This window comes from Gracilinanus agilis, chromosome 3, assembly GCF_016433145.1.
Source record: "Gracilinanus agilis isolate LMUSP501 chromosome 3, AgileGrace, whole genome shotgun sequence".
NCBI classification, from domain to species: domain Eukaryota; kingdom Metazoa; phylum Chordata; class Mammalia; order Didelphimorphia; family Didelphidae; genus Gracilinanus; species Gracilinanus agilis.
This window is the reverse complement of record NC_058132.1, coordinates 29189970-29211987: the sequence shown is the minus strand read 5'-3', so window position 1 is coordinate 29211987 and position 22018 is coordinate 29189970. Positions and strand designations below refer to the sequence as shown.

The 22018-nt window shown below is 52.3% G+C and overlaps 4 protein-coding genes across 4 annotated transcripts in view; 1 reads left to right on the top strand and 3 right to left on the bottom strand.

Annotated features, from left to right (window-relative positions):
- Window positions 1–204: 204 nt before the first annotated feature.
- Window positions 205–9500, bottom strand: TBCB (tubulin folding cofactor B). The gene is made up of 6 exons (XM_044671211.1): window positions 9254–9500; window positions 2705–2848; window positions 2080–2176; window positions 1606–1797; window positions 710–782; window positions 205–552 (listed from the first exon to the last, which is right to left on the bottom strand). The coding sequence occupies exons 1-6, from the start codon at window positions 9365–9367 to the stop codon at window positions 432–434; spliced, it is 741 nt and encodes a 246-aa protein (XP_044527146.1). The 5' UTR covers window positions 9368–9500; the 3' UTR covers window positions 205–431.
- Window positions 9501–10401: 901 nt separating this feature from the next.
- POLR2I (RNA polymerase II subunit I) lies at window positions 10402–11510 on the top strand. Its single transcript, XM_044671210.1, has 6 exons — window positions 10402–10484; window positions 10597–10651; window positions 10925–10998; window positions 11090–11164; window positions 11250–11301; window positions 11396–11510. The coding sequence occupies exons 1-6, from the start codon at window positions 10426–10428 to the stop codon at window positions 11456–11458; spliced, it is 378 nt and encodes a 125-aa protein (XP_044527145.1). The 5' UTR covers window positions 10402–10425; the 3' UTR covers window positions 11459–11510.
- A 58-nt stretch (window positions 11511–11568) lies between these two features.
- OVOL3 (ovo like zinc finger 3) lies at window positions 11569–12977 on the bottom strand. The gene is made up of 3 exons (XM_044666217.1): window positions 12884–12977; window positions 11955–12362; window positions 11569–11804 (listed from the first exon to the last, which is right to left on the bottom strand). The coding sequence occupies exons 1-3, from the start codon at window positions 12975–12977 to the stop codon at window positions 11569–11571; spliced, it is 738 nt and encodes a 245-aa protein (XP_044522152.1).
- Window positions 12978–14601: 1624 nt separating this feature from the next.
- WDR62 (WD repeat domain 62) overlaps window positions 14602–22018 on the bottom strand; it is a 28686-nt gene continuing 21269 nt past the window's right edge. The window contains exons 20-31 of the mRNA XM_044668619.1: window positions 21516–21568; window positions 20668–20883; window positions 20364–20500; window positions 19564–19682; window positions 18961–19098; window positions 18714–18845; window positions 18051–18180; window positions 16917–17046; window positions 16724–16790; window positions 15687–16376; window positions 15222–15304; window positions 14602–15041 (exon numbers count right to left, since the gene is read on the bottom strand). Of these exons, the coding sequence (XP_044524554.1) occupies window positions 14658–15041; window positions 15222–15304; window positions 15687–16376; window positions 16724–16790; window positions 16917–17046; window positions 18051–18180; window positions 18714–18845; window positions 18961–19098; window positions 19564–19682; window positions 20364–20500; window positions 20668–20883; window positions 21516–21568 (2279 nt within the window). The 3' untranslated portion in view covers window positions 14602–14657. The remainder of the gene's footprint in view (window positions 15042–15221; window positions 15305–15686; window positions 16377–16723; window positions 16791–16916; window positions 17047–18050; window positions 18181–18713; window positions 18846–18960; window positions 19099–19563; window positions 19683–20363; window positions 20501–20667; window positions 20884–21515; window positions 21569–22018) is intronic.

Genomic DNA, 22018 nt, shown 5'->3' with positions numbered 1-22018 from the left:
CACCATGGAGACACCGGAAACTGATCATGGTGAACCTGATGACTGAGCTAGAGACCCCTCCCCAGTGGGCAGGCAGGCTCCTGGTCCTCCACCAGCTCCTCTTGCCCTGCAGGGCCCACTTCCCCCCTAGTTCCCTTCTTTGACCACCCAAGCCCTCAGAAACAGATGCACCCTCTCCCCACAAAAACCCAGACTGCCCCAGGGGGATTTAGGGGGCATTTAATTCACTTGTCTCACAACCTCACAAGAGCTGAGGGGAAAATAAGATAAAAAATACAACTCAAGATAGGAGAGGGCAAGGGGAGTATGCCACAGACACGGAAAGGAAGAGTGCAGACCCAGGCTGGGGAGTGGGGAGAAGATGGGGAGGCTGTATCCAAGGGGATGACCCTCCCCCAGTAGTGTTTAATCCCCCACCCCCACCAGGGGGGTCACATCTCGTCATCATCCAGTCCGTAATCCTCCTCTGGGAAGTCCCCCACAGTCACAGTGTGTGGCTTGACAAAGGCACCATACTTGTCCTGGCACTCAAAGTATCGTTTGCCATTCACACTGTAGATGAGAGAAAGAGAGAGTAGTGGAGGTCTTAAGAGTCTCTCCCTCCCCCACTGCCCTCCCAGAGAGCCAGGGGAAGGGGAATCTGCCTTCTGGACACCACAGATGGGAAAATGAGAACTGAGGATGAGGGGCTGAGGGAGTCTTGCCTCACCTGCCATCATGCTTCCCAAGAGGTTCATCATAGCGGACACCAACCCAGTATCCAGGCTTGAAATCTGTGAGTCCTGTCCAGAAGAAGAGTGAGAAGCTGGTGACCCCAGGGCCAGGACAACAGCAGCTCCTGTTTCTCTAGCCTGTTAAGGTGTACAAAGCACTTTCCTTAAAAGACCCGTGTGTGTGTGTGTGTGTGTGTGTGTGTGTGTGTGTGTGTGTGTGTGTGAAATATGGGGAGTTGGAATACTAACAGATCCATTTTGCAGAAGGGCCAGTCTTGCTACCTTCTGCTGCTCCCACTCTGGCCTGACCACCATTCAAGCCCTGCCTGGACTATTACAATGGCCCCTCAGTCAATTGCTGTGACTGGAACCTCTTCCCTCTCTAATCTATCACAAAAATGTCAAAGTAACATAGGCCAGACTCCTACCTGATAATCTCTGGTGAAAATGTCCCTCTTACCTCTGGACCAAATGCCCAACATCTCCATTTATCACTGGCAGCCCTTCCTGACCACGGTCCCAGGCTCCCTCTGTAGCCCTGACATCCAGTACACACTCTACCCATTCTGTCCTGGCAAACAGGCCTTCACAGGACAGCCCATCTCCCCTGACTGTGACTGACCAAGCTGCCAGTGCCTGGAATGCACCTCCTTCATTGACTTTTCTAGTTTCCTTGAAAGCTCCTGCTTGAGGCCCACCTTGTTCACACACCCTTAGATGTGTCCATGCTATTTTCCCAGCCAGAAGCTTGGGAAGGGCAGAGCCTGGCCCAGGCTCATCAGTGAGGAACTTGAAGCTCTGGAGAGAAATGACTTGCCCACTCTGCAAGTGTCCCTGACTCAAAATGCTACCCATCTAAATGCCCCCTGCTGCCCTCAGCCCACTGACTCACCCACATACATGACGGTGCCCCGCTTGGTGGGCTGGCCGGCTGCCTGCACCTGGCAGCGGCTCCCCACTACAATGGCCTGGGCATGGGCCTCCTCCTCAGCTAGTCGCTGGGCCGCTTCGGCCTCCCGTCGTTTCTGCTCCTCTTCATTGAATTTGCCCATCTTGCTGCGCTTCAGGAAGGAGCGTACGGAGTCTGGAGGCCAGGGGTCAAGGGGGTCACTGCCCCAAACTTAAACCCCCATCCCCAGGTCCCTCCAGTTCCCCTGCCCATCACTCAGGATCCAAGGACCTCTCATCTCCATGATCCAGGGCCCAAATCTCTTCTCTCTTCCATCTCTTCCATTCTCTAGCCCTGAAAACTCTGCCATCCTTAACATTTATACCCCAATTCTACTTTTACTTTCTAAAATTCTCCCCCACATTTCTCCTGGTTTTCCCCCCTCCCATCCCCCAAGCTTTCCTCATATTCTTGTACCAGGTCTGCTTTCATAGGCTGACTGTGAGATCTCATACTTCTCCACCTGGGATAGGTCCTCAAATTCACCCAGACGGGCTCCACTTCGGTCAATGACCTGTGGGGAGATAGTGAATGGGCAGATTAGGAACAGAGAAGACTTTGTGGAAGGCTCATGCTTCCTTCCCTCACCCCTAGGCCCCAGCAAGGGATAAAGTCCAAGGAGGATTTCAGGCCAGAAATGTAAGTGGAGTCAGCAAGGGTAGGCCTAACAAAGAATGGTTATCATCTGAAGACTTGAGGAACTTGTGGGGAAGACCCAAACCTAGGAGACAGCCTGGCCGGAGGGGACAGAAGAGGTGGCATCGGAAGAGTTGATTCAGGGCCTAGCCCTACTTCCATTTTTATGACCCCAGGCAAGTTGCCAGTCCTCCACAAAATGTAGGACTGGACTGAAAGGCCCCTTCCAGTTAGATCACCCCAGAATGTTAAAGGGAGCTACTTTACCCCTCTGGGGGACCTTTAGGAGGGGAGGTCCCAGGGCTAACTCAGCAGGAGGCACTAGAGAGCTAAACAGTGAGTGCTGGTTGGAGATTTCATAGCCAAGGGACACAAGGATAGGGAAGGGGGCCAGGTCAGCACTCACATGGATCCGACAGCCATCATCCACTGGGTAGGAGCCCAATAGAGCATCATCCTGGTCAAGTTTCATGCAGAAGCTGTCATCAACACCATAGAGCTCCAGATCCATGCAGGAGGCTGGGCTCCCCACAACCAACTCCAGCTTACACTAAGGGAAGAGGATTCACAATAAGGGACTCTCCTTTGGGAGAGAGTCCCTAGAATAATATGTTAGAGCTAGGAGCAACCTTGGAAGTGATCTGACTCAGGAAATGAAGACCCAAAAGATTAAGTGTCTTGTCCAGGGTCAAACAGCTAATGAATGAGGTGGGAAGACTCCAACCCAGGTCTTCAGACCTTATACCATATCTTATGCTGCTTTTCCACCTTTCTCCCTTTCCTCGATCCCAACCTATAAAACCTTCTGTCGTCTTCTTCCATGTGCCCCCACCCCACCCCATACTGGTTCCTTTTTTCCCCAGGTTCCATCTTCCCCCTTCTCCCCAGGTACCCCTTTCCAGGTCTCACCCCCTTAGAGTCATTTCACCTCATACATCCATGACATGTTCTCCTCTCACTGGCTCAACCAGTTTTTGAAAGCCCTATCTCTTCCCTTCCTCATCCCACACCACTCAGTAGACAAGTATTTATTTATTAAGCCACCATGGAACAGGCACAAGAGATGACAGACTCTGACAGACAAGCCAGAGCAATAGAGGGAAGGCACCAACATAAAGGAGAGTATAAAAAGATTCCAGCACAAGGTAGGACTGGAGTTAGGACATGAAGGAAATCAAGAGGTGGAGATGAGGATGGAGATCATGTCTGGTATGAGGAAGAGCCAGGGAAAATGCCTAGAGTCTAGAAATGAAGGAATAGCAAAGAGGCCAGTGTCCCTAGATCCCAGAGTACTTAGGGGAGAGTTAAAGTGTAAGAAAAGAGCCAGTCTCTGAAGGGCTCTGAACAGCAAACAGGATTTTTTTAAAAAAAAAGCCCTCTTACCTTCTGGCTTATCAATAAGACAGAAGGAAAAGGGCTGAGCAATTGGGGTTAAGTGACTTGCCAAGGATTACATAGCAAAGAAGTATATAATTGATCACAGGGGGGGTTGTGAAAGAATTCTTTACTTTATTGTCTATTTTAAGTTAACAGTAAATTAAGCACTCCTACTTAGTACCTCACTAGACTGAAGACAGGATTAACTCTCCTTTGTCTACTTTTGAATAGAATCAAAAGATTGAATACCCTACTTATTACTAGGTGAGAAACTAGCATGGTACTTAGAAAATTCACACCCTTAGCTATGAATCTTTTTTGATGAGAACTTAACCTTCAGAAGGTGAGAAGTCAATCCCACAGACACTGCTCCCTGGGCAGTGCTAGACAATTTGGAAACTGAAGACGGGCAGGGACAAGAAGTCACCATAAAAGCAAGCCCAAAACTCCCTCAGAGCAGACTGTCTTTGAGAAGATGGTCTAAAGAGATTGTCTTCTGGAGGTAGTCTTCTGACTGAGGAGAGTCTTTGAGGGAGCTTCACTGGAGACTGTGGCTTGATCATGGGTTTGGAGCTCAGCTTCAATTTGGACTACTTCATTGAGTGAGTGAAAGGCTGACTCCTTTCCTAGTGTCCTAAGAGACTAGCTTCCATCTTGGAGGAGGCTTCTCGGTTACTCACTACCAATCTTCCTGGTTGAGAACTAATTAATCTGCTTGGATTAAGCAGACCTGGAGTAAACATTTAAACTGAGGATAGATAACCTCTCTAACCTCTTCACATTTCTCTACTTTATTGTTTCCTCTCCATTTTGTAAATATCTGTAAACAAATTTCTGACCTCAGATATAATAAATTTTGGCAACTACATAATTTCATAACATTTATTTTTTTTACCATTACATTTAATCCTTACAGTGTCTGAGGCCAGATTTGAACCCAAGTCCCCTGACTCTAAGCCTGACACTCTATCTAGTGCCAAATAGATGCCCCCAATTTTTTTATACAGGGTGTCCTGAAAGTCTTAATACACTTTTAAGTTATTTAAATAAATAAATCTTAAAATTATATCAAGACTTTTGAGACACCTTGTATTGAATATGGAGGTTAAGAGGAAGCCATTGGACCTTACTGAATTGGAGAGGTATGGGAAAGAGAGTAGCAGGATCAGACCTTTGGAAGTAGCTCTTTCTCAGCCAAGGCAAAGCCTTCTACATGCATCGCTGATCCCATTTTACCCCAATTTTTCCAGTATATGCCCTTTCTGGGATCCCCATTCTTTCTCTAATCTTCTAACTTTACCTATCTATTGGCTCCCTTTCCACTGCCTACAAACATGACTAAATCTCCCTTATCCTTAAAAACTCTCTTTTGAAATGAGAAAATATCAGTTTGTACAAAAATATTTATAGCTGTTCTTTTTGTGGTGCCAAAGAATTGGAAACTAAAGGGATGTCCCTCTGATTGGGGAATGGCTAAACAAACTTTGCTATAGGGTGGTGATGGAATACTGTTGTGCTATAAGGAATGATGAAGAGGATGATTTTCAGAGAACTGGAAAGACCTATGTGAACTGATGCAGAGTGAAATAAGCAGAACCAGGAGAACATTATACACAGTAACTGAAATACTGTGGAATGATTAAACATGAGACTTAGCTACTCTCAGCAAAACAATGACCCAGAACAATTCTGAGGAACTTATGAAAAAAAAAAATGCTCTCCACCTCCAGAGAATGAACTGTTGGAGCTGGAATGCAGATGAAAACATGATTTATCACTTGTTTATTCAGGTATGTGTTTTGGGGTTTGGGTTTTATAAGATTATTCACTTACAAAAATGAGTAATATGGAAATGGTTTGTGTGATAATACATGTATAATCCAGATTGAATTGCTTCTCAGCTCCAGGATAGGGGAGGGAAAAAGAGAGGGGAGATCACATAACTTGGAAATATGGATCTTATAACTTCAGAAAACTTATGTGGAAATTTGTTATTAAAATTAAAAAAAAACTCCCTTATTCATGCCATACCCCTACTTATATGTAAATTGGCCTTTGTGGCTAAACCCTTTGAGAAAGAAATCCTCCATTTTTCATTGCATAAGCCCTCTTCCATCTGGCTTCCAGCTTCACCATTCAACTGAAACATCTCTCTCTAAAGTCATCGGTGACTTCCTAATTGCCATTGAGGCCAAATTGAATGGCTTCTTAATTCTGATCCTTCTTGACCTCTTCTCTACTCTGAACATTACTGTCAAGAGGCAGTGCCTGTCTAGGTCTTTTTTTCCTCCTCAATTCCTGCCCTCAAACCAAAGGCCTTAAATATTCTCTGGTGATTCTTCTCTCAATAGTCTAGTTACTGAACTACCATAACCTTCTACCACAACCCACTTTAGCCAGACACAGAGAAGGCTAACTTGCTGCTACCCACCAATGATCCAAATCCCTCTTCATGAACATTCCCTGATCTTTTAGCTGCTCACAATGTTGTTCTAGCTCTCCCATTGCTTGTAGTCTCAAATCCTGTTCTTCATCCTCCATCATGGTCTCTAATCCCTCCAACCTTGACTTCTCTCCCAGCCATCAGTCTTTTCTCTTTCTTAACATGGTCCCTTGAATTTGGTGAACTGGTTCAGCTTGGTACTTGTCCTCTTCTTGAGTCCCTTTATCCTATTATCCTATTGAAGACCTTTGCCTGGTCCAACATCAGCCTTGGACTACCTCCACCCCTCATTGCTCTCCCTCCAACTTCCATGCTAGTAACCTCAATTGAGCCCTCACAGCTGCAAGGAAATCCATGTACACCTCCTTAACTACTTCACTTTCCCACTCTCCCCAGCAGCTCTCCCAAAACTCTGTCCTCATTCTCCCAGTTGAAAAAGCCATTCCCCTCCTATTTTTTTTAATCCTTACCTTCTGTCTTAAAATCAATACCGTGTATTAATTTCAAGGCAGAAGAGGGGTAAGGGCTAGGCAATGGGGGTTAAGTGACTTGCCTAGGATCACACAGCTAAGAAGTGTCTGAGGCCAGATTTGAACCTAGGAACTACATCTCTAGGCCTGGCTCTCAGTCTACTGAGCCATCTAGATATCCCCCTCCTCATATTTTATAGAAAAAACTGAAGTCATCACTCTTAGCTCTCTATTCACTTGTCATCATTCTGGGGCTTCTGCTACTCTCTTCCTCCACACCTCTACTTCACATGAAGGGGTGACCTTACTCCCTACTGCTCACTCCCTTAGGTGATCCCATTTTGTCTCACCATCTCTAGAGGACTGCCCCACCTCTACTCTCCTTTATCTTCAATTCCTCCCAGTCCACTGGCTCCTTCCTACAAACATCTCTGTGTCTTGACCATCCTCAAAAAAAAGTCTGACCCTTCCATCCCCACTAGCTATCGTCCCATAACTCTCTTTCCTTTTGTTGATAAATTTGAGGTATCTAAAATAAATGTTTCTACTTCCTTTCCTTTTATTTTCTTCATAACTCTTTGTAATATGGTTTCTGACCTTCTCATTCCACTCAAACTGCTCTTTCCAAAGTTGCCAGTAATCTCTAGCTGCCAAAACAAATGGCTTTTTCTCAGTCCTCATTCTTTTCATCTTCACTGCAGCCTTTGACACTGTGGATCGCTCTTCTTGATACTTTCTTCTCTCTAGGTTTTCTTCCTACTTTTCTGAATGTTTCTTCTCTTTTTCCCTTGTTGGATCCTCCTTCAGATCACACCCTTTGACCATAGGTGTCCCTCAGGGTTTTTATACTGGGCTCTCTTTTCTTCCCCTTCTACACTACTCCATTTAGGGGTGTTATTAGCTCCTACAAATTTCATTTCTATGCTAACGATTCTTAGATCTAGATTTCCTGCTTTAATCTCTCCGCTGAACCTAAATCTCAAATCTCCAACTGCCTTTCAGACATCTCAAACTGGATGTCCAGTAAACAGCTGAAACTCACCATGGCAAAAATTACTTCATTACCTTTTGTCTTCCCCCCTACCTTTCCTATTCCTCTAAAGAACAACATTCTTTTCTTAATCCCTCAGGCTTGGATTGTCCTAGATCAGTGATGGCAAACCTTTTAAAGACCGAAAGCCATGCCCCAGCCCCCCAAAAGACTGTGTGCTGTGCCCTACTACTGTCCCTGTCCCCCCTCTCCCAGTGCTTCGCTGCTGCTGAAGCCCCCTACCCCACCTTACCCCAGACAGGGGAGGGAGAAAGAACTCCCATTGGGCTGCTGAGCAAAGGGGCGTGTGAAGTGAAAAAAGTGTCCTCAGGGTTAGGAATTAGAAACACATTTTTTTGATTAGGGTTAGAAATGAATTTAGGGTTAGAGTTAGGGAGGGGAGTAGCCTATGTGGCTGCCCCACCTCCCCCCAGCTTTGCTGCCTGTGACCAGCCTACTTTATCCCAGTTAGGGGAGAGAGGAAGTGCTCCCATTGGGCTGCTGAGCAGAGGGGAGGGTAAAATGAGGAATGTTCTCTGGTGCAAGTGGAGAGGGGAAGGGAAGCAGCTTCCCTTAGTCCTTCTGCCTTTCTAGTACCAAACACTGGTGGGTTAAGCTCTACATGCCCTTTTAGGCACACTAGGTTTGCCATCCCCCTCCTAGATTCTTCAGTATTTCCCATTCCTCATATTCAATCTGTTGCTGAAGTCTGTCGATGTCACCTCTATAATTTCTCTCTATTACACATATCCCCTTCTCTCTAACTGTCCCACCCTAGTACAGACCCTGGTCACCTCACATTTGGACTATTAAAATAGCTGCTTGGGGATCTACTGGACTCTAGGCTCTCTCACTTCTAGTCCACCCTCAGTTCTGCCACCAAAGTGATTTTCCTAAGTGCAGATCTAATTCCCTACTCAATAAACTCCAGTAGTAACTGTGTATGGCCTCCAGGATCAAATACAAAATGTCTGGCTTCCAAAGCCCTGATTCACACCCTGCCCTCTCCTACCTTTCCAGTCTTCTCACACCTTACTTCTCATTACTTCCTCCTCCATCCAGTGACCCTAACTTTGGCAGTTCCATGAACATAATCCTCATCTCTCAGCTCCGGGCATTCTCCCTGGCTGCCCCCCCCCCCCCATGCCTAACTCAAGCTCTCCTCCTGCTCCAACTCCTGACCTTCATGGCTTCCTTTAAGTAGAAACTAAAATTAGCCTCTCTTCATTCCTCCCTCTGCTAATTATTTCTTACTTATCCAGTCTATAGCTAGACTTGAATATATACTGCTAACATGTAATATTCCCCCAATAGATTGGAAGTTCCCTGAGGGCAGGGACTCTTTTGTCTCTTTTTGTAGCCCCAGTGCTTAGCACATAATAGGTGTTTTTGAAATATCTATTTACTGGCACAGACCCCGAAACTCCAATTCCGCAACCACTCACCACCACCACCACCACCTCGCGGGCCCCTCGCTCACGCCCCACCTTCCTCAGACCCCCACACCCATTCAGTCCCATCCCATTTCCCCATACCCTACCCCTTCTCGGACCCCTCCCATATTTCCCCAGGCCTCCATCCTTTCCTTCCTCCCTTCCCCAGGCCCCGCCCCCTACTCTTCTCCCAGGTCCGCACCTTGAACTCCGCTAGAGTGAGGCCGCGATTGTACCGCTTTTCCGAGCGGAAGCTATTGAGGGAGCTGCTGATAAACACGGTGACCGTGGGCGACGACACCCCGGACACATCCATTCTTGCGGACGGCCGCCGGCCCCAGCCGCTTCGCTCCTCCCTGGCCGCCGCCTTCTCGCTCCCTTCGGGCCTCGCCGCCCGAAACTGCCGACACCGCTACCACCACCACAGCCACTGCTTCTAGGATCTTCGCTCCGCCCCCTGCACCCTTTCGCTAGCCAATCAGTGCCTTGAACCTCTTCACTCTGACCAATCATCACTTCGAGCGACTGCCTTCTCACAAGAGCGGTCCCCTTTCGCGGACCGTGAAGCTCATCCGGGTCCCTCCACGAGCTGCTGCCAATGGGTCATTCTCTTGTTGCAGCTGCGGAACCCAGACGCCCAATAGGAATGTGTTATCTGGTCAGAGCCACGGCAAGTTGAAGCCGGCGAGAAGGGCCTGGCAGAAGCCTGTACCGGAGCCCCAGGAAGCATGCGCAATGTGTACTTGCTCCGCTATGGCGCGGGGCAGAGCGTCGGGAAGCAAACGGCTCGCCCTCTGTTCATCCCCAAGCTTGGGAGGATAGGGGGTGGCATCTTGGGGCTGGCCCACGCCCCGTGGGGAGGGGCAGGTAGCACCCTACACTTCCGAGGATCTCTAGACCCGTTTCTCCCAAACCCACCCTGTCCCCTCAGGGGACCTCAGGAAGCCTCAGCTTCCCCGTTCGTGATCTCCACGGGTCCAGATTTCTTCGAGGGGGGATTCTCTCTGCGGAGGCAGACTGATCCCACGCCAGAACACTAGTGTTCCCTAAAAGCGAAGACGGACATTGGACCCCATTCACATGTCAGGGACCCCAAGGCCAGACTACTCCCCACTCCGCAGCCCCATACTGATGTATCCAGCGGATCCCGAGAGAACCAGGGAGCCATGGACCCTCAGTTTCTCCAATCTGTAAAGCGCGGTAGTTGGGACACGTGACCTCCCAAACAACCCCACGAAGCGTCCAGGCAGCTCCCACGTGGGTCCTGGCACCGCCCCCAAAAGGGGTCAGGGTGGGGCTTCGCTCTGGCACTTCCGGTTACCTACAACTGCGCCTGCGCAATGGGACCCAGCAGTCGGAAGTCTCACCATCGCCATGGAGCCCGATGGGACGTACGAGCCCGGCTTTGTAGGGATTCGCTTCTGTCAGGAGTGGTGAGCTCGGGGGGCCGGAGCTTGGTGGGGGGGCAGGTCCAGGGGTGTAGACGAGGCGGGGACAGGCAAGGAGTCTGGGATAGTCTGTGACCTCCGCTCTCCCACTCCTTAGTAACAACATGCTCTACCCCAAAGAAGACAAGGAGAACCGTATCCTTCTCTACGCGGTGAGATCCCCGCACCCTGACCTCCTCTCCCCGACAGACGTACCTTGACCTCGGCACACCCTTTTCCCCGCTGGTCACTCTGATTTGGCCATCTTCCTGTCCCTCCTGGCCATCCTCTTGCCCCCCCCCCCCCCCCTACCACGTCCTGACCCCGAATCCTTCCTCTCCTCCGCACACCCCAACCCGCGGGGAGGACCTAGGGCCGTCTCCCTCACCTCCCCAGAACAGCGCCTCAGCTGAGCAGCCTCTCCAACCCCCTCCTCTCCCCCACAGTGTCGAAACTGTGACTACCAACAGGAAGCGGACAACAGTTGCATCTACGTAAATAAGATCACCCACGAAGTAGAGTAAGTTTGGCCTGAGGGTCCCAGGGGAGGGAGGGCACTGCCAGCCTGCCCTGTTTCCCTCAGGAGCCCTCATTGTCTTTTCCATGTACAGTGAGCTAACCCAGATCATCGCAGACGTGTCACAGGATCCTACCCTGCCCAGGACGGAGGACCACCCGTGCCAGAAGTAAGTATCTGGGGACCCGGGGTGGGGAGAGCCAGGGATAGTGGAGCCAGGCCAGGCCTCTACCCTGCTGTGCTCTTTTCTGCAGGTGTGGCCACAAGGAGGCAGTGTTTTTCCAGTCCCACAGTGCTCGGGCTGAGGTAAGGGGGTGCTTGCTCCCCAAATTAGGGGAGAGCAGAGGGTACAACTTTGGGGGTGCCACTCCCCTGACTCTGTTGGTGTTTCCTCCCCCAGGATGCTATGAGGCTCTACTATGTGTGCACAGCTCCCCACTGTGGCCATCGATGGACAGAGTAACCCAAACCCCTCTCCAACACAGGATTTCTTGATAAAGGAATTTATTTTTGTCTTTTGGTATCCTGACTGCTCTTTGGACTGGGAGATGAGGAGGAAGGGGTGATCATCCCTCAGCTGTAGGGAACCCCCAGGGATGAGGGTCGGCCTGGGTGCAGGGCCCGGTGCTGAGTGTAGTCCTCCGTGCGGGCACTTGTATACCCACAGTCTTCACAAACATGGAGTTTCTCCCGGCGCTCTCTGTAGCCATAGCGGGGTGGTTGCCCATGGATTTTCCCCAGGTGGGACTCAAGGGAGCACCGCTGGGTGAAGGCTTTGCCACAGGCTGCACAGCGGAATGGCCGGATTCCTGGGGGCATCCAGGGAAGCTATGAATGGGGCACAAGGCAGAAGCCCTGCCCTTTCCCCACCCTGGGAGTGAAGTGGCCACCCGCTTGGTGTGTGTACCCTCTCCGTGAACCCAATGCCACCCTCTCTTGTCCACCCTTTGCCCCCTCACCAGTATGGGTCCTCATGTGTCGCTTGAGGTCAAAAGCATCATGAAAACCTTTGGTACAGCAGCTGCACACATGTCGCCGGGCAGGATTGTGGCATTTGAGATGGCGGGTTAACATGCGCTGAAGTGGGAAGACTTTAGGGCAGAGAGGGCAGCTCAACCCCACAGGAGCCTGCCCTGATGCAGGAGTCTGCTCAACTTTGAATACCTCTTGGACCAGGCCCTGAGAGCCAAGCCCTCTCCCCCACCAGCACACATTGGGGGAGTTGTCTAATGAGCTGGGGGTGCTCATCAGCACTTGGGACTCCCCACTGTTGGGTGGCAGGCAGGATGGGCTATTTGAGGTTTTTCTGCCTGGGGACTCCCCTTTGGGGCCTCCTTGATCAGCCAGCCAAAGGTCCAAGTTGCAGTCTGAAAGAGAAGATTGTTCCAGCTCTTGTCATCTATACCCCAGGGAATGTGGAGATCTCTGGCCTGTTGTCCCACACCCCAGTGTGCCACTGTCCTGCAGGGCATCTCTCCCAGGCAGCTAGTGGCTCAGTGTTTGGAGCAATGGGTCTACAGTCAGGAAGAGCCGATAATTTACTAGCCATGTGCCTCTGAGCAAGTCACTGAACTTCTGTCTGCCTCAGTTTGCTTAACTACAAAATGGGGATCAATATAGCACCTACCTCCCAAGATCACTGAATCAAATGAGATTTGTAAAGCATTTAGTGCCTGGCACATAGTAGGTGCTTAATAAATGCTTGTGCCCTCCCCTTCCATCCATGGATGACCCAGCACCCTGTGTGCATGTGGAGGGCAGTTTCCCACACTTGATTCCATCTACACACATACTTCTTAGCATATCTGAGCTAGAGAATGGGCTCTAGAAGGACCAGGAATCCAGCACCTGCCTATAAGGCATGGGGGGATTTCAGGGTAGCTGTTACCTGGGATATAGGCATCTCCTCGGTGCTGGTCAGTGATGTGGCCCCAGTCTCGAGGCTGGGGCCGGCAGCTCCTCACCAGAAAGGATCGAGGCATGTCCTGTGAGGTGGGGAACACCTGTGTCCTCTCCTGTGCCCCTCCTGCACTACTCACCTGCTCCTAGGAGAGGGTGAGGGTGGATGAAGTGGAGGGGAGGATGGGGCCTAGACCTCCTCATCCTCCATGCAAATCTGGGATGGGCCCTAGCCAAGCAGAGCCCTGGCAAGGCTCCAGTTACCTCAGCCCCTTCCCCCAACACTAACAGCATGGATGGGGAGTGCACCCTGGCTCTTATTTGCCATTTCTTTGGGCTAACAGGCTAATCTACAGTAGGAAGGCTTGGACACTAGACCCTAGGGTGAGGGAAGCCATGACACTTCCCAGAGGCCTCTGCAGGAAAGTGTGGGGTAGAGGTGGAGTTGGGGGTGGAGGCCTGCCCCATTAAAGGGTCCTGCTGCCCACTCCCTAAATTAATATCTCAGGGTGGGGCTGAGGGGGGACTGTTTGCCAGTCAAATCAGCCCCGCGCAGTGTCCAACGGCCCCTGAGGAAGCTGTCTCTGGAGAGAGGTTATTCAAATCACTGCAGCTGTCTCCAAGTGGGGGGGCAGTGCTCTGATTTCCGAGCCCCAGCTGGGGCCTAGGATTGAGTTCTGGAGAAAATACACCTAGACTTCTAAATCACACAACCAAAGGGTGTCTGTCACTTTGAAGGTTTTATAAGCTTCTGGATCTCCATCAGCCTCCCAAAGAGACACCCCAGACTGGATGGATCATTGTTTCTCAGAAATAATCAAAGGAGGGAAGGTGGGGGGGGGGGCCCTCCAGTCCTTTCAGAGGCTTCTCTGGATGATGCAAAGTCCTTTGGGCTCAACTGGCGATGAAAGTTGACATCAAGGACAAGTAGGAGTTGGGTCATCTCATCCAATCCCTTCATTCCACAGGTGGGGAAACCAAGGCTCAAAGCAGTCAAATGACTAGTACATGGTTGAGGCAGAATTTGAACTCAGTTTTTCCTTGACTCCACATCCCAGGCACTATCTCCTTGGCAATTCTGCCTCAACATCTTAATTTGTTTTTTAAACATTAAATGTCCAAGTACAGGATATGTGGGAATAAAGCTTGAAAGCCTTCCTGAAAAAAGACCATTAATAGAACTTGTCTGACACGGTCACCTCTAGGGTTTCCTGGTCGGGCTGGAGGCCTGCTAGCAAATTGGAAGCTTAATGAGGGGCCTCTGAATCAGGCCTGAGAAAGAAGGGCTTGGAAAGAAGCTATGGGACATAGGCCCAGTGTCTACCAGGAGACAGCCAGGGCTCTGCAAGGCCCCAAGGGGAAGAATAGGAACCGGCGGAGGGTCAGTGGGAGTAAAAGTGAGTCAGAGAAGGGACTTCCTAACCATGGACTGCCTTGGTGGACCACTGGACAAATCTTCAAGAAGGCTGGATAATCCATTTGGGAATGTCACAGAAGAGTCGTGAAGTTCTAGGGAGTCACCAGATGGAAGAGAAAGGTCTGAAGGAAAGGCCCCACCACCCCAAGGAGCTGCCCTAAGACAAGAGGGTCTGGGGGAGGGGAGGGAGTGAAGATGGGAATGAGGCACCAGGACCCACTTGCATTAAAGTTGTTTATTTTCTAAAAAATAGACATTTTCTTAAAAGCAGCAGAGAAGGAAGAGGTGGTCATGTCAGTATGATGGCCCTTGACTCCCACAGAAGAATAGTGGGGTTACAGGATGTTCAGGCCCTGCTCCCCTGGCCCGCCCTCAGCTCCCTGCCACCCGCCTTTCTGCGAACTGCTTGCACCAACAGCTCTGAATAGTGTTCCAACAAGGCCCGGACCTCTGAGCTTGGCAGAGACCACAGCAGAGGGGTTGGGAGGCCTGGGGCAGGGCTCACTGCTGGGGAAGGGGAAAGAGTCCAGGCTGAGGTTGGGGCTGGGGCCAGAGCCAGGCCCTGGGCTGGGGACAGGGCTGGAGACAAGGATGGGGATGGGGGTTGGGCCACCTCCTCCCCACAAAGCCAGGCCATGGCATCCAGCTGGCCTTGTATCCACAAGAAGGTGGAAGACAATTCTGCTAGGACTTGCTGCTGTTGTCCACTCATTCGGGGGCTGGAAACCACCTGGGAGGAGAGCAGGGGAAAGCAGGGGGCATCAGAAACACTTGGCCAGGGACCTCTGGCCTACAGCTGGGCAGGGGTCAGTCATTAGATAAGAAGATGGGGCAGAAAACAGCCAAAGGGAGAATCCCAAGGAAAGAAGTGATCCCTGTCCCTCCTTCCCTTGGCACTCCCAGCCCTTACCATGTTGTAAAGGTCCAGGGCCTCCTGGAAGCTGCTCTGCAACTTCTGGGTGATACATTCCACGTTGCTCATGCTGAGTTGGGCTGAGAGAAGATGAGGCACATTAGGAAAGGGGAGTTTCCAAAAGCGAGGAGGCTGGGAGGCCAGGGCTGAGAGGGGATGATCTCCCAGGATCCAGTGGATGCTAAACCCCTCCATCCTCAAGATGCATGCAAAGGGACAGGGCTACCGATGGGTCATGGTGGCTGTATTTTGGAGCCTGCTTGTGGTGAGGGCAACAGTGACAGTGTGTGGGGCCAAATGGGCAAAAATCATCGTAAGGTGACGTGAGAGCCCTGCCACACAACCCAGGTCAAGTGAGCTATGGAGGGAGGAAGCTGCCTCTGCTTATCTATCCCCCAGTGGAGACAATGCTGGGCCTGGGCAGTTGGGGCTCTCCCGAGTCCCTGAGGTAATGACACTCACCAGGGGGAGGTTCCAAGAGTGGGGCTTCAGAGCCAATGCACCTGGGCCCCCGAGATTCCATGGCTGCTGGGCTCTCGGTGTGGGTCCGAGCTGGTGGCTCAGGCCCCGACAGTCTCTGGAGGAAGTCAGGCTCATAGAGGCCTGTGGCCTTCATCTCGGTCGGAGTATCACTGGCCAGGAACTCTGCTGGGACAGCTTCCACATTGGCAATGGAGCCCTTAGTCCACCCTCTTCCTAGGCCTGTCTCAGGAGGGCCAGGGATCACAGTCGGTGCCAGAGGCACCAGGAGCTGGTCAGAGACATTGGGCAGGTCCAGCCTCAGGCCGGCTCGGGCCTCATGATTACCCCAAGGGGGTTGGTTCTGATTTCCCTCCAGGTTATTCAACTCTCTGGTCCTGCTTGGCAAACCATCTCGCCCCAATGTGGAAAGTTCTCCCATTGAAAGAGGCCTCTTCAAGCCATACAGGGCAGGAACGACATTTTCTCCAAGAGACACGCTGCGGGACATCTTTGCCCGGGAGCTCATGGTAGCCTCAGCGTAGGATCGGGCAGGAGGGGCTCGGCTGCCCCGGGCCACGTTGGAAGGGAGTGGAGGTGACCGCTTTGATTTTCTCTCCCTCTCTTTCTCTAGGGGCAGGCCCAGAAGGGCCTCAGGGGGTGGGTTTGGCCCGATGCCAGTGATGCCAGAGGCTAGATAGGAAGCAAACAAACATGTTAGTCCTTTGGCCATCCCTGAGGAAGGGAGGGATGACTCCCTGGCCTGCCCCCAACAATCTTGGGCTTGGTGGGGGGCTTGATGTCCGAGTCCTGCAGCAGGGAGCAGCCCCTTTCTTGCTGGTTCTTGCCCCAGTTCAGTGGGTTCCCAACTAACCAATGCCCAGGAAGGACCTTGCCTAGAAGGTGCTAGGCCTTAGGGTGCTAGGGGGTTGGGAAGAGGGGAGGAGGAAGGCCTTACCCAATGGGAGCAGGACCCGAGTTTGGGGCAGGGAGAGTCCCTGCAGGAAAGGAGGGCACAGTGGCAAAAGGGTCAGTCTTACCCAGTGGGCACCAGGATGCAGGCTCTGGGGTCTCCGTGCTCTCAGCTGCCTTCTCTCCAGGGAGTCCCTTCAAGCCCAAGTCGTCACACAGTTACCCAAGAGTCAGGGAGTCACCTAGCCTGCCCTGCCCCTCCCTGTGGCAAGTTCCCGTCAGGCCAGTAAGGCAGCCTGCACCCTCCTCCCCTGCACTCACATCCGAGGCCTCTGCAGTGTTACAGCTCCTGCTGGTCCGCATGGACTTGCCCCCTTCCCTACGAAGCGCCACAGCCTCCAGGGGCTTCACTAGCTGAAGAGGCAGTGTAGGTGGGAAGGTGTGTGCAAACCTGAAGGGGAAATGGGAGCCCCAAATAGGATGGCCTCAGTGGTGGTGGGACAAGGAACAGGAAGAGCCGCAGCCTAGGGAGAAGCTCCAGGCCAATGAAGGAGTTATAGGTCCCCCCAGCCAGGCTGACAGCATGTAATGGGGAAAACCAAAAACACAGACATCAGGTCCAAACACAGGCAAGGCCTGCGTTCCTGAGGGCTCTGTGCTCTACAGCAGCACCCAAAACTCGGGGCTGGCAAAGAACCACAAGAGATACTGGCTCTGCACACACCCCCACCTCCAGAGGGGCCACCAGGCTCTTGACTGGGGCTCCCTCTCCCAGGGAGGAAGGAAAAGAAAAGAGGAGGCCAGTTCTCTGGAGGACTCAAGGTGGGGGCTTACAGAACCAGAGAGGGAATCTTCAGGAAAAGTTAAGTCAGTGTCTTCCTGCTTCTTGAAAGGGACCTGGGAGGGCCCCCCTCCCCCAGGAGACCAGAGCTGAGAGGAGGGCCAGGGGCCATCACACAAGGCCTAGAGGGTAGAATCCAGAGGAACAGCCTAGGCTGGGGGGGGGGGGGAGGGGGCACATAGGGCTTCAAGGATAAGAGCACAGGCTCCTAGGACCTCAGAGCTATAGACAAATGGCAGATTACAAAGGGGAAAGTCCACAGTCATGGGCAGACATAGCCAGATGGAGAGAATGGGAGCAGGGCTGGCAAGGAGGCTGGCCCTAAGGCTATTATTCTAAGGGAATTGGGGAGGGGGGGAGGGAGAATTACCCCATGTGGCACAGGGGAAGGATCACCTTGGGACTGGATGAAAGCCAGGCCTCTATCTTGGGGCCACCTAGTACTTGACTCCCAGAGGGAAAGGCCAGCAGGCCAGTGCTCCCAGGCAGCCCAGGACTATAGCAGTGGGAGCTGGGCTCACTGGAGGCTCACTGCCCAGCCATGGCTGTTCTCTCTCTCTCTCACCCATTTGGCCTACCTGCCTCTTTTCTCCCCTTCCCGCTCTCCTCCCTACCTGGAATTCTTCTGGAATCGAGAAAGAAACTGGGTGGACATGCTCAGGCGAGAGTTGAGGAAGAAGCTCTTCTCAGACTCCCCATCCATCTCAGGGGGCTCCACGTCCTTCAGGGTACCATTAAACAGCTCTGGCGGGGGGAGGGAGGAATAGCAAGTTTTCAGCCTGAGCATCTGTGGCTCTCGGGAGGAATCTTGGAGAAGGAGGCCTTGAAATGAGGCTGGGCCAGCCTCTAGGTGAGGAAGGGTCCAACCAGAGCCCCTGTGTCAGCAGCCCTCCCCACCCTCCCCTCCCACACCAACAGGCCCAGCATCCCTGGTGCTCTGGGGACAATACCCAACTAGTTCCTGAGAATCCTGAAAAGGAGCAGACCAAAGAATATCGTCCACAGAACAAGGCACGCAGAGCTCTGTTCTCCACAAGGAGAATTCAATGAGCAAGCACTTGTGAAGTGATTACCAAGTGCTAGGTAGGTGCTGTTCTGGGTGCAGCATCTGGTCCCACCCAGAGGCCACATGACATCCTCCACCCTGAAGTCCTAAGGAGGCCCCAATGGAGAGGAATCCCAGATTCCACTCCCCACCCGCTGGGAGCAGCCATCCCTGATCCTTCTGGTGTGAGGAAGTCAGTACCAATATACTCTGTGCAGCCCAGATGCCTTACCTTCAGGGTGGGCATCAGTGAGGGTCTCAAAATGGTGTCTAAGAAACTTCTCTTGCTCCGGTGTCTGCGGCAAGGAGCTGGTGGGTGGCCCAGGCCCCTCAGATCCGCTGAGCTCTACTTCCGAAGTGTTCTCTGTGTCCGAGGCCAGCATGGCAGGAAGCCCCAGAATGAGAAAGGAGAGGCAGGCCTCCTTGAGCAAGGGCATCCCTCCAGCACCATTATCCAGGCCCAAGAGGATGGGACTCACCTGGGGCTTGAGGAATTGGGTCAAAGGAGTTCTTCTCAGCCTTGGGCTGGGGTGAAGAGGAGAGAATCGCTTTGAAGCCCCCTTCCAAGTCAACAGTCTCAGCTTCAGTTTCAGCCTCGGATTCCAGTGACTCCCCACCTGCAGGGAACAGGTAAAGCTGCTCTCACTGGGAACCTGCAGGCACACCGAGGCCAGTGTCACCTGGTAGCAGCTCCCCAAATCCCAAGCTGGGACAGACAGATGAACTCTGGAAGCCTTGAGAACAGTCCAGTCATGGGGGCCAGAGGGAAGAGGCAGAAAGCACTCACAAGATACAAAGGCTATGGGGGCAGGGCCTCCAATGACAGAAGAGCCTGACAGTTGAGGGGAGGCAAAGGAAGCTAAGGCCAAGTTATGAGCAGAGGGACAGAGCTAACTCTAGACTTGCTGCCTCACGGACAGCAAGCCAAATGAAGAAGAAGCATCTCAAGAAAGGTCAGCAGGAAGCCCACCCCAGACAGGCAGAGGCAGAAAGGGCTCAGGGAAGACATAGTCAGAGCTCAAGAGCCTTAGGAGAGTCTCCGTCTCCCTCCCCACAGAGGGGTCTGACTGCTTTGGGCCTACCTTCAGGCTGGTGCTCCAGGGCACAGCTATCCAGTTCTCCAGCTAGAACTGTGGGACCTCGAAGATAGCCATTCCCCCGCTGAGAGGAGGAGACATCTGCTTCCTTCAGACGATACTCACTTCAAAGCAGGGGGAAAACCCAAGGGAAAGGCTTTCACTGGGAGCACCCCAACTGACCCAACCAGTGCCACCCCAGTGAATGGCTCCCTCAGGCTAGAGGGTCTCCCCTGATAGGAGCAGAAATCCTTCAAGAATGGGGAATGGGCACTCCTTTGGGCCTCATACCCCTACTGCAAGCCCGGCCACTTTCTTGAAGCTCGCTAATGGCCTGCCTAGCAGATTCTCCCAGCAGTGCCACCTCCCTGCTGGCTTCTGGGCTGGCCAGGAGAATCCGGGGAAGGATGCTAAATAGGAGACGGCAGCTGCCCTCCAGTTCTACGCCTGCCATCTCCCCAGGCGGCCCGGCCTGTGAGACAACATCTCAATTTCATTTTTCAATGGGAATAATAACCTCTGTACTACCTACTACCCAAAGCTGCTTGAGAAGAGTACTTAGGTGTGGGGGACTATGAGTTGAACTGGGAAAAGCGGTTTGCCTATAATCTGTGGGGCAGGGACTCACTTCTCGCCCTTTAAGGACCATTCATCTAGGCTGGTCACCCTCTGCTTTGGGGCTCTGGGCCTCAGACTGCTCCCTGCGCTTTCCTGCCCAGGAGCCCATGGGCTTGGCTGACAAAGACCCCGTCTGCCCCCACCACCCTCAGCAGAAACAGCAGCCACTGCCAGAAGAGAAGGCCCACCTTTTGCCAGGGATGGTTTCTGACTCCAGGTTGTAAATGATGATGTCATTCGACTTAGGGGACTCCAGATCCAGTTGGAGGAAGTCAGGATGCTGGAAACTACCTTCCCTCTGGCTTCCACCCTCTTGGCCCTCTGTCTGAAAGAGGACAGAAGCTCATGGTCTGAGGGCAGGCCCAGCCAGCCCTGACCCCATGCAGGCCAGCTGGTGAGAAGAGAGTAGGCTGACCTGCTGCTGTCCACACTGGCCCTCACCACAGCCCATGGGGCCTGCCTAGGAAACCTGGAGTCGAGGCACTGACTGACCTCAGTGAGGAGCTGGGTCAGACTCTGCGGCTCCACCTTCTCCAGGCCAGAGTCCTCCAACACGTCAGGGTTCACGGGGCTGAAATAGTAATTCAGGTCCCGGGCATCCAAAATGGTCTTGATGGGTTCTCTGTCAGCCCGCTCGGCCCAACGGCCATGAGGCTGGTAGCTCCGCTTGGCGTGGAAGGTGGCCCCATCCACGTCATCATCCCCCAACTACAGAAACGAAGTAAGAGTCAACTGTTCCCCTGCCAGCCACCTGCCAAGCCGCCCATTTCCCAGCAGAAGGCTCAAGGGGAAGGAGAGGCCTGCAGGTAACTCTGGCTGGCAAGGTCTCCTCCTCTATGCTGCTGACCAACCTACCCAGAAGGAGCTGAGCCTCTGGGACTATGCAACCAACATCTATAAAGCGGCAACTTTGTTCAATGCCTTGTGTTTGAGCCTGGCAAGATACTCAGCTGTGAAGAGGACACGATTACTCTTTAAGGACACTTGGCTCCCCCTGGACTAGGTACCTGGTCAGTGGTCTTGAGAAAAGGCAGCAGAACTGAGGGCCACAGGGAGCAACTCCAAGTGCTTTGGGGCCCCTGACGAGCCTGTTATTTATCTATTTATAGTAGAAGCAGCAGTCTTGCTCCCTGGGTAACTAAAGGAAGCCAGATCCCCTCCTAAAATCCCTCCTCCCTCCACTTCCTACTTCTTTAGCCCTGGAATTTAGAGGGCCAAGAAGCTCCAAACCAAGAAATAGCCACCAAGGAGAGAAATACTGGCTAGCAGCACCAAGGCAAGGCCCTCACCTGAAAATGGACACTGTCCCTAGCTCCCCCCCAAGCCAATCACCCACTCACCAACCGCTTTGCCCAGAGAGGAAGCTTGCCATTGGTGAGCAGGCATCGCGGATCTAGAAAGAAAAAGAGAGCCAAGGTCAGGAAGAATACCCTATCCCTATGTCATCCCTATGTCTCTATCCCTGAGGCTTGAAGAAATAGAATCCAATAGAAGGGGGGGATCATTGTCCCGGGCCTGACCCCAATTACTTAAGAAGCAAGTGGGAACCCCTCACCCAAGCACACAAGAGCTTGGGGGTCACCCCTCCTACCCTCGAGGAGCAAGAAACAGGACAACTTCCTAAAAATGAGAAGCCACCAGCATTATGACGGAGCTGACTTGGGCAGAGGTTGGAGAGATATGGAGAAGATGCCCACTTTAGTCCTGTAAGAAGTAGGCCACACGTGTGTGCATTTTCTGGCTAAGCTCCCTGGGGAAACCTCTAAGCACTAAAGGCGAGAAGGCCAGGAAAGCCCACAAGCCCCAAGCTGTGAACTTGCCCATTCATGGCGGTAAAGAGCAG

Excerpts from the sequence above, each read along its gene's own strand:
- OVOL3 (XM_044666217.1), bottom strand. The coding sequence starts at position 12,977 with ATGCCTCGATCCTTTCTGGTGAGGAGCTGCCGGCCCCAGCCTCGAGAC. Across the intron at positions 12,363-12,883 it reads AGGAGATGCCTATATCCCAG|ACTGCAACTTGGACCTTTGG; the intron begins GTAACAGCTACC and ends CTTCTCTTTCAG. Across the intron at positions 11,805-11,954 it reads ACACATGAGGACCCATACTG|GAATCCGGCCATTCCGCTGT; the intron begins GTGAGGGGGCAA and ends GGATGCCCCCAG.
- POLR2I (XM_044671210.1), top strand. The coding sequence starts at position 10,426 with ATGGAGCCCGATGGGACGTACGAGCCCGGCTTTGTAGGGATTCGCTTC. Across the intron at positions 11,165-11,249 it reads GAGGACCACCCGTGCCAGAA|GTGTGGCCACAAGGAGGCAG; the intron begins GTAAGTATCTGG and ends TCTTTTCTGCAG. Across the intron at positions 11,302-11,395 it reads CCCACAGTGCTCGGGCTGAG|GATGCTATGAGGCTCTACTA; the intron begins GTAAGGGGGTGC and ends TTCCTCCCCCAG.
- TBCB (XM_044671211.1), bottom strand. The coding sequence starts at position 9,367 with ATGGATGTGTCCGGGGTGTCGTCGCCCACGGTCACCGTGTTTATCAGC. Across the intron at positions 1,798-2,079 it reads AGCCTATGAAAGCAGACCTG|ACTCCGTACGCTCCTTCCTG; the intron begins GTACAAGAATAT and ends CCTGGCCTCCAG. Across the intron at positions 783-1,605 it reads GGGCACCGTCATGTATGTGG|GACTCACAGATTTCAAGCCT; the intron begins GTGAGTCAGTGG and ends TCTTCTGGACAG.